This window comes from Sarcophilus harrisii, chromosome 6 (genome assembly GCF_902635505.1).
Source record: "Sarcophilus harrisii chromosome 6, mSarHar1.11, whole genome shotgun sequence".
NCBI lineage: Eukaryota > Metazoa > Chordata > Mammalia > Dasyuromorphia > Dasyuridae > Sarcophilus > Sarcophilus harrisii.
In genome coordinates, this window is record NC_045431.1 from 248,567,055 (window position 1) to 248,577,469 (window position 10,415).

General features: G+C 43.3%; 1 protein-coding gene across 1 annotated transcript; it reads left to right on the top strand.

Annotated features, from left to right (window-relative positions):
- Window positions 1–2,275: 2,275 nt before the first annotated feature.
- Window positions 2,276–10,135, top strand: LOC100932817 (extracellular calcium-sensing receptor-like). The gene is made up of 5 exons (XM_012552708.2): window positions 2,276–2,536; window positions 4,301–5,122; window positions 5,965–6,192; window positions 6,440–6,563; window positions 9,228–10,135. Exons 1-5 carry the CDS (start codon window positions 2,477–2,479, stop codon window positions 10,133–10,135), a joined length of 2,142 nt encoding a protein of 713 aa, XP_012408162.1. The 5' UTR covers window positions 2,276–2,476.
- Window positions 10,136–10,415: the final 280 nt, after the last annotated feature.

Sequence of the window (10,415 nt, forward strand, 5' to 3'; positions counted from 1 at the left end):
GCCCATTGATTGGGGGATTCCTGAACAAATTGAAAAATATGAATGTAAAAGAATAGTATTACATTTATTATAAGAAATATGCAGATTCTAAATCCTACATTTAGAACTGGAAAGCAACATTGAGATAACTGAATTCAACCCGGTCCTTGTGCATAGGAGAAAACTGAGTAATCACAAGGAGTGTACTAAGTGTCTAAGGATAGATCTGAACTCGGATGCTCCTGACCCCAAGTTCAGCTCTGTGTCCACCATACTATATTTTAATCCTATATAACATTTTATCCTATAGCATGAGTCATTGCAAAGTGAGGAAACTAGAAGCAGGAGAATAAGACTTTTGTAAAAGACAACATCAAATGATTTCAGATTATACACAAAGTTTGATCATGGTTCCAGAAAAAAACATGATAGAAAAGTGGTAGATCATAGGTCCAGATTGTTACAGATTATTCTATAACTGCCTGTTACAGTTTCTATATTAGCTGATTTGCTCAACTATTTTTCTGTATTAAAAGAAAATATCTGGAGGCCAGATGATTCACAAAAATATGATATTGTTGTTAAAACATAATAACTTTTTTTTTAAATTGCCCCAATGCTCTGAGAAAGCATTTGCATAGTGGCTCTGGAGGGATCGATTAAATGTGGTTGTTTTTTGCTTCTTTTCCTGGAAACAGCGAACCCTCTTGAGACCACGAGAGCAACCCCAAGAGAACCCTGGAATAAGTTTTGCCCAACTTCCACTTAGTCTAATTTGAGCTTTGCAGATTATAGGCTGCACTCAGACTCCAGAGGATGTGGGACTGTCAGGATTGCAGCGAAAACCTTTATAAACACAGGCCTAAGAACTGGCTTTGGGAAAGGCCCTTTCTGTGAGGGAGACTGGATCCTGCTCTGCAGAGAGGGCCCTAGCAGGAGATCAGCAGGAAGGAGATAGTTGTATATCAGGCTCCAGCTCCCTCTTGGGTACCTTGGATACCTCACAGAACTCTACCTCTGGCAATGATGGAGCAAAGAAAGAAGTGACCTGGGACTGACAGGATGTGAGCAGAACTGAGAAGGAAGAGCCAAGGAGCTCTACAAGGGAAACAGCGGAGCAGACATGAGGTCAGAACTCCAAACTGGGCTCACTCCTCCACAATGATCCCTGCTCCCAGGCCCTCCAGATGCTGGCCGGGCTCACCAGAGACCTGAACACTACCACAGGACAAGCCCATCACTATGCTGTACTTACTGCAACTTCTTGCCCAGCTCTCCTCCACGTTTCACTCTGTTCAGGCCCCGTGCCAACTGCCTGTCCCTGTCCCCACTCACCAGCTCTCTATGGAAGGGAATGTGCTGATCGGAGCCATCACCCCCTTACATGCCCAGCTGGTCCAACAGAAAGTGACTTTTTGCCAGTCTCCGACACAGCCCCCATGCCAACAGTGAGTCCCACCTTTTATTCCTGAGGAAGGACAAAGGGAAATGGGCAAACATGCTTTGAGGGAATAATAGTGAGCACACTTGGGGGGTTGGAACCAGCCGTCCCCCCTCTTGTGTCCTTCTTTGCCCTGGTGAGGTCCTTGCAGGCAGCACCATTCTGAATGGGTAGATCTGGAGTAGTGAGCTACATCCATTCAAGAGATCTTTGAAAGGGGCAGCATTAAGGGGTGGTCAACCTGCTGAAAATGAAGTTTGACAGTAAAATTTTATATACTAGTCATTTTCACAGATTTACAGAGAGGAAAGCTTGCTCTCTCTATCTTTTGCTACTACAAGCAAGGGCCTGTAGCATTATAAACAAATAAAAATGTCCTCAAAGTTAAAAGGGTCCTGTGGGCTATGTAGTCCACTCTTGTTCCTCCCCCATCCGATCTCTTTTATCACATTGATGATGTCCATTCCTTGCCTACACAACCACTCTCAGTGACAGACAAAGCAACCGCTCCATCCCAAGGCAGCCAGCTGCAGGTTTTGCTCAACTTTCTCAGTCGAGTTAAAAATCCACCTCTGAGCTATAGTTTTTCCCTTAGGAGCTAAGCAGGAAAACTGAAAAAATAAAAGTGGTCTTGCAGGTGGGACTAAGAGACAAGCTAATCTTCCAATCCTCATCTCTAGTCAAGGAGGAAAACAAAAAATCGTAGAAGAATTCTAATTTTCCCAAAAGCACAAGAAATAAAACTTTATTCCTAAGAATTTTTAGGGCTAAGACACAAGGCTACAGCAGCTGTGACCCTAATCCAATTTCTTTCCTCCCTGAAGATTCAAGGCCCGGTTTTTCCTGAATGCCCTGGGCATTCTCTTTGTCCTGGAAGAGGCTAACGGGGACCCCTCTTTCTTGCCAAATGAAACAGTGGGACTCCAGCTCTATGACTCCTGTATCTCTAGAGCCAAGGCTCTGGGGAGCACTCTCGCCCTCCTGTCTGGACAGCTCCTCCCAATACCCAACTTTGATTGCCGTCCCAAGCGCCAACTCCTGGGAATCATAGGGGGGATGACTTCCCCTGAGTCAGAACCTATGGCTGAGCTGCTTTCTGTCTACAAAATCCCTCAGGTGAGTAATTTGCCAAAAGCAGAGAAATAACAGGAGATCCCACCTCACTTATCTTCCTCCTGTTGAAATGTACAGTTCAGTTCTTTCTTCCCATGTGTGTGCTTATAGAGCCATTTATGATGGATTTGCTTAAACAATAATCATTGATGTTTCTATATCAATTTAAGGGAGCTTCATGTAGGACAAAACATTAAGAAGAGCAGAGTTTCCCAAAATATTCATAATCTGTGGCAAAAAGGTTAAGAAAGAGGGTTGAAATTGTACACAGCAACAGCAAGATTATATAATGATCAATTCTGATGGACGTGGCTCTTTTCAGCAGGAAGATGATTCAGGCCAGTTCCAACGGTCTTGTGATGGAGAGAACCATTTGCACCCAGAGAGAAGATAGGGGAACTGAGTATGGATCACCATACAGCATTTTCACTTTTTTGTTCTTATTTGCTTGCATTTTGTTTTCTTTCTCATTTTTCCCTTTTTGAGCTGATTTTTCTTGTGCAGCATAATATTTCTGGAAACATATATATAGAAGAATTGCCCATGTTTAACCTATATTGGATTACTTGCCATCTAAGAGAGGGAGAAAAATTGAAACACAAAGTTTTGCAGGGGTGAATGTTGAAAATTATCTATACATATGGTTTAAAAATAAAAAGCTATAATTCAAAAATAAGAAAGTGAGTTCAAACCCTGGAGTCCTGGCTGTTTTGCAGCCAGGCAATTGGGAAGTTACATTAATGGCTAAAGCCATAGTACTCCTAAGCAATTAAATCTCAAGGATACTTTTAGTACCCAGTGAGGAAAAATTAGCTTGTCATGGGCTGTAAGGATAAAGGCTGTGAAATGAGGTAGAGTTCAAATTTTCCTGTCTTCCATAACTTAGGATATACCTAGCCTTGACCAGGATAAATCCCAGAAGTGTCCGTCTCTGATGACATAAGCCTAAGTGTTCCTGGTGGTTTTCTTCTACCAGGACCTGTTTAGATGAAAAAAGTAAATTTTTTCAAGGAGATATGACCAGGGTTATTAGGCAACCACATTGTGGAAAGGTCACTTTTGCCAACCATGAAAATGCAAAAAATATTCAAGCATATTCAGGGTTTATTTACAATGTACAACTTATATGACCTTTGAGGTAATTGGTAGCACAGTGAATAGAGCACTGGCCTGGAGTCAGGAAGATCTAAATACAAACCTGCCCCCAGACACTCAGAGATTGTGTGACCCTACTTCAATTTCCTAAATTGTAAAATGGGGAGAATAATAGCACTTAATAGGGTTGTTGTGAGACTTTTGGGGAAAATGGCCTTAGCTCTTGGCTTACAATAGGCATTCTCTAAATGCTTATTCCTTTTCCTTCTTCTTAGGTCATAATATTGCTGATCCTCAAGTCTTCATCTTAAAAATGGAACAATTATTCATCTAGTTTAAGGTCCCTTCTAATTCTAAGTCCCTGATGCTGTGATATTTCTATTCTGGTGCGGGGACATTCTCTTTATGGAAACGCAAGTTTTGAAATGAATCCTTTCAAAGTGATCTGAATAAGGAGGGATCAGATTTTTTCAGAAAAAGATTATTCATTTCGTAGCCATGAAATTATGAACTCTGGGAAAGAACCAGTCATCTTGAAAGGTCAGGTCAACCTGAGTGAGAAGTTTAGAGTAAGGTTTGGTTCCCAGACAGCAGCTAAGAGGACTCATGAAATATCAAGTCAAAAGCTGAGTTTTTCTGATCAGGAATATTTGGCCCTTTTTCTTTCACCAGATAAGTCATGGATCTCAACATCCCCAATTTTCTGACCACCACCGGTTCCCCTCCTTCCTTCGCACAGTCCCCAGCAGAGTCCACCAACCTCAGGCCATGGCTAAAATACTTCTCTACTTCAACTGGACCTGGGTGGGCCTGGTGGGCTCGGATAGCGGTGCCTTTGAGTGGCTGGACCAGGAATTCCGGAAGGAGGTTGGAAAGAATGGCGGCTGCGTGAGCTTCTCGAAGAGGATCGATGGCCACGTCAATAATGTGGGTGATGTGGCTGATGCCATCAAGACTTCCTCTGCCAAAGTGATTGTCTGTGATTGTTACCACATCCACTTTATCAGCCTAGCCAAGGCCCTTCAGGAGAAGAATGTCACCAACAGGATATGGATTTTGTCCACCTCCTTCCTTCTGAATCCCTTAATATTGAGCAGAGAAGCCAGAATGATGCTAAATGGGAGCCTGTCTCTGGGGATACACTCTGGACCAATACCCGGCTTCAAGCACTTCCTGTCCACTCTGCAGCCAGCCACGTACCCAGACAACCACCTGGTAAAGTTGTTTTGGCAAGAGCTGTTGGGTTGCACCTGGCCTGGGCCAAAGCCTGCAGGCCCTCCAACGGCACAAGTTGCCCCAAATTGCACAGGACTAGAACAGCTGACACCCGCCCATCTGTCTATATTAAAACTGGATGATTTGCCTGCTACATACCAGGTCTATCTAGCAACCAAGGCCTTCCTGGTGGCCTATCAGAACCTGAGAGCCAACTCTGGGGAGGGTCCACTTCCGGGTGGTACCCATGTCAAGGCAAGAGATACCAGACCATGGCAGGTGAGAAAGATGCTAAGAATCTCTGTCTAAATGCCCTGCTCTGCCTTGGATAGGTTGGGTCTCCCTAGGGAGGAACATAAGGGAGGCCATTAGCAGGAGAAAATTGGCAAAGGGGGTAAAGAGGGCTTAGGATTCCATGGGGAAGGACAAAGACAAAGTAGAAGAGACATAAGCATGAAAGGTTCTCTGTTACAGAAGCAATGTACCATCATGAGGGGAGAGCCAGTCTCAAAGCTTCATTATTATGGCTCTGTTGCTAGCTTGTAGTACAGGGTAGGGCCCATGGTAGACACCTAATAATAGCTATTGAACGGGCAATTGTAAGAATGATGACAGAACCAAAATTATTGATGTTCCAAAAGAGGATTCTTTCTTGTGCATTTAACGGTGTCTGCCATATAGTACATGCTTAATAAATCCTTGTTTCCTTCCTTTTTCCTTCCTTCATTCTTTTCCTCCTCTTTCTTCTTTCTTTCCTGCCTTTCTTCTTTTCTTCCTTCTTTTTTCCTTCTTCTCTTCTTTTCTTCCTTGCTTCTTCTCTTCTTTCTTTCTGTTCTTCCTCCCTTCCTTCCTTTCTGCTTTTCCTTTCTTCCTTCCCATAATCCTTGGAATACCTGGAGAATAGGACCTGGCTGGGGTAGGGGATTGGAGAGATACTCCTTCTCAGGCTATTCACAGATATGGCATTTCTCTCCCAATTTCTGAATAAAGGGCAAAAGGGACCAATTAGGTCTAGAGAAAAACCCATGGGCATGCAGCCTAGAAAGGAGCAGCTTTAAGGAGCGTTCTGTGCCTTCTACTGTGCCCTCTCCCATGTCTTCCTCTCTATTCTTTTGTCTCAGGTCCTGCAGTATTTAAAAAATGTCCACTTCACTTCCCAAGCTCAGGAAGAGAGCTTCTTTACTCAGGATGGAGAGGTCCCGGCAGTGTTCGACATCACAAACGTACACATTGCTCCTGACCACACCTGGCAAACGGCCAAAGTGGGACACTTGGACTTCAGGGGGCCTCTGGGGAAAGAGCTAGTGATGAACAGCAGTGCTATCATCTGGGCAGAGGGCACTGGAAAGGTGAGATCCAGAAAAATACATTCCCCAAATCAAAAATCATCCCAATTTACCAGAAGCAAAACTAAATTGCTCCCATCCAAATCCACCTGAATGACATTGCAATTCCTCCCAATTAGTGAGAAAGCAGAAAAGTACAGATTTGACATTACTACCTATAAAAAGTCAGCTCCTAATAATATTACTGATGAGGACTCTTAGTCCTCCAAACCTCACCCAGCTCCTTTCCCTCTCTTTGTCTAATGAATAGGTCCCTCTCTCGGTCTGCAGTGAGAAATGTCCTCTCGGAACCTGGAAATCAAATATCCAGGGAAAGCTAAGCTGTTGCTTTGAGTGCCTTCCCTGTTCCCAGGGAGCAATTACCAACATGCTAGGTAAGAAACACAGAATAATGTTGTCCATTGGGTCTTCATGCTGACCCAATGCAGAAATTAGAATTGGATTAAGAATAAAGCACTTTTAGAAAAAATAAATAAATAAATAAAGAGGAGCAGCTAGGTGGCACAGTGGATAGACCACCAGCGCTGAAGTCAGGAGGATCTGAGTTCAAATCTGATCTCAGACACTTAACAGTTTCTAGCTGTATGACCCTGGGCAAGTCACTTAACCCCAATTGCCTCAGGGGGAAAAAAAGGAATAAAGCACTTTTCTAAGCAGTTGGGGAAGTAATTGGTTTGGAAATAAGAATGGTGAATGAAGATTTATCAAGTACTTACTATGTTATTAAGAGAGTTTAATTGGAAGGGTAAGGGAGGCATTGAGAAACAACAGAAAGGTTACAAGAAAAATAAGTATATGTGTATGGATGTGTGTATTTTTTATTTATATATATATATATATATATGTTTAAAATGAAAAGATGAGAAAGTACAATTGTCAGAAAAATATGAATTCTAGTTCCAAAAGTACTAGTTGAGAGACTTTAGAGGAACCAGAAGGAGTCATACCATAGAAGGAGTGGTAGTTTCCTCACCTATAAAATGGAAGAATAATACTTTTCTTGACTACCTTTGTAGGGTTATTCTGAAGAATTTCTCTTGTCAACCTTAAAGCTTTGATATTGTTGTTAGAGAGTGCACAAAGGAGGCATATTGTCCCACCACAGACTATGATGGCTTCAAGATAGTGTTGGGCGCTGGGTGACATGTTAGGAAGGATATTGACAAGAGGAGATTCACCATAGTTATAAGCGGTAGAAGAATAGGGAGAAGAATATGATCTCATATGAAGGTCAGTTAAACAAACTAGGATTGCTTAGCTAGAAAGACAGAAGACATAAGAGCTGCCACTAGAGCTGCCTTTAAGTATTTTTTTAAAAAGTGTCAGGAAACAAAGGAGTAAACCCTGTTCTGCTTGGTCCCAAAAGACTAAGTAGAAACAATCGATAGAAATTATTGAAAGGTACGATTTCAAAAAGATGAGTGATCTCAAAATGGAACAGGTTGCCTCGGGAGACATGGATTCTCCTTCTCTGAAAAACTTCAAACAATGGATAAAATGACCACTTATCAGAGTTAGTGTAAAAGGGATCTCAGGCCTGGCACAGATTGGACCATGTAAAATTAATTTTATAATTCTGCATCACAAATGGGACATGAGAGTGGTGAAGAAGAAGAAATTATCCATGTGAGGGATCATTTGAGAGAACTTGAGATACTCCTTACAAAGAAAAAATAATTAATTGATGAAAGATTAATTTATTAAATCTTTCCTATGTGTGGAGCATTGAACTAAGTAATGAAGATAAACATAGGAAAAGCAGCTGTCTCTGCCCTCAAGGGGATCACACACTAATTGAGGAAGACACTACGTAAGAGAATCCAGCTGCAAAGCAGATGGAAAGCTGTGGAAGTCTTAAGGGGAGAGACAGAGCAGATGACAAGGACAAATTTATCTTCTGCTTTTAGATACCTCTTTTTGTTGGGATTCCTCTTTTTGTGACATCTCTGTCACAAATCTGTCTTTATCTACCTTCCTCCCACTACCCTTAGTTCTGCCCACTAAGTCCCTCCTCTGCTTAATAGTCCTTAAAGACTTCAGAATGTAAAACAGGACAGAATTATAGAGGTCATATAGCCTGACTGCCTCATATCACAGAGAAGGAAACCAAAGCTCAGAGAACAGAGGTTTGATCATACAAGTTTCCATCCCATAGTCTCTTGACTTCAAATCCAGAGCTGTTTCCCATCTATCCCACAGCCTCTCATCAAAGGGTACGGCAAATTGCCATGAAGACAGACAAAGCCCTATTTGACAGTCTCAGGCACTGAATAATCTTTCCAGGTATGACACCTTCCTTAACATGAAGGCAGCAAGGTTGTCCAGAGCATAGCACCTAGAAAACAGACTCAGCCTAACAATGGGAGAAGGCATCATTCCCACATATTCCCATTATGTCTCCTCCAAATCTTCAAATAGCACCTCATGACAGACTGAGGGAATATGCTCCCCTGGTGGGAAAACTCTCTCTGTTCCTATCTTCCCTTATCCTATCTATCCCCTATCCTATTATCCTCTATCTATATCCCCTATCTATCCCTATCCCTTATCTGAGTGATCAGCCAACTTCTCTTTTTGTCTCAGACACTGGCAGTTTGCAGGCATAAGCTAACAAGAGGCACCAAGGGACAACAGAAAGGAAGGAATCCAGCCAGAGGAGCTCAGTTTCTTACCTGTAAAAAGAAGGGAGTTGGACTTCTGAGATTCCAGCCCCTCCCCAGCACTAGGTCTATTATCGTGTAAAAGGAAATATTATGGGGCTAAATGTAAAGTCCTGCGCTTAGGTTCAAAAAATCAACTGTACTAATACAAGGAGAGGACACGATGAGAAAGCAGTTCATGCAGTGGACTCCAAACACAATAAAAGCCAGCCATGTCATGTGGCAGCCAAAAATAAAAATAAGAATGCTTTCCGGTTTAATAGTGATAATATAGTGTCCAGAGCCAGGGGAGATTCAACACGCCAGATTCCTGGTGCGAAAATTTTCTCTCCTTCTGCTCCCATTATCTAACATAACAGCTTTTCTCATTCATTTCAGACAGGGCCAGTTGCCTGAAGTGCCCAGAGGACCAATGGCCAAACAATGAGAAGGATCAGTGCATCCCCAAGATTCTTGATTTCCTCTCCTACACGGAGCCCCTGGGCATGGCTTTAGCTTTCTGTACAACCTTTCTCTTCCTCCTTTCCCTGACCATCCTCGGCACCTTCATATGGCATCACCACACTCCCATAGTCAGAGCCAACAACCGCAGGCTAAGTTACATCCTTCTCTGTTCCCTGGCGCTATGCTTCCTCTGCCCATTCATGTTCATTGGCCACCCAGTACCCCTGACCTGTGCCCTACGCCAGGCAGCCTTTGGGATTTTCTTCACAGTCTGTGTGTGTGCCACTCTGGCCAAGACCATCATTGTTGTGTCTGCCTTCAGGGCCACCAGACCAGATGCCAGACTCGGGAAGTGGGCAAGACCAAGTCTCCCTAGTGCCATCCTCATTGGCTTCTCCTTGGTCCAAGTTGTTCTTTGTATGTTCTGGGTCATTGGCTGGCCTCCGGTGCCCGTGAACTCAACAGAAGCAGGACCCACAGTCACCATGCTGTGTGGTGCAGGCTCCTCAGAGTTTTTCTATACCATGCTGGGCTACTTGGGCTTCCTGGCCCTGGTCAGTCTGGTGGTGGCCTTCCTGGCCCGTCGATTGCCTGACACTTTCAACGAAGCCAAGCACATCACCCTCAGCATGTTGGTCTTCTCCTGTGTTTGGATCTCCTTCATCCCAGCCCACCTGAGTGCTCAGGGCAAGGACACTGTGGCTGTGGAGATCTTTGCTATTTTAGCATCTGGGGCAGGCCTGATGTGCTGTTTGTTCTTCCCTAAGTGCTACATCATCCTGCTACGGCCTGAGAAGAACACAAAGGACCAAATGAGGGGCAAGCAGCATTTCCAGCCATGAAACCAAGACTATGGGCAGTTTGTAGGCTTAAGCTAACAAAAGGCACCAGGGAACCACAGAAAGGAATGAATCCTGTCAGAGGATGCTAGTAATTCAGATATAATTCTGCTTTCACCACCATAGAGGGCCATCATCATTTTGTGTCTCTTTCCTAAGCTATCAAAAGTTCTGATGTTTCAAAAAGACAAGTGGCACCTTTTGGGGTAAAGAGTAATGATGAGGATACCATTCATATAATATAATATAACAGTGTCCCCTGACAAAGAAACACAACCTGCCT

Excerpts from the sequence above, each read along its gene's own strand:
- LOC100932817 (XM_012552708.2), top strand. The coding sequence starts at position 2,477 with ATGACTTCCCCTGAGTCAGAACCTATGGCTGAGCTGCTTTCTGTCTAC. Across the intron at positions 5,123-5,964 it reads GAGATACCAGACCATGGCAG|GTCCTGCAGTATTTAAAAAA; the intron begins GTGAGAAAGATG and ends CTTTTGTCTCAG. Across the intron at positions 6,193-6,439 it reads GGGCAGAGGGCACTGGAAAG|GTCCCTCTCTCGGTCTGCAG; the intron begins GTGAGATCCAGA and ends TCTAATGAATAG.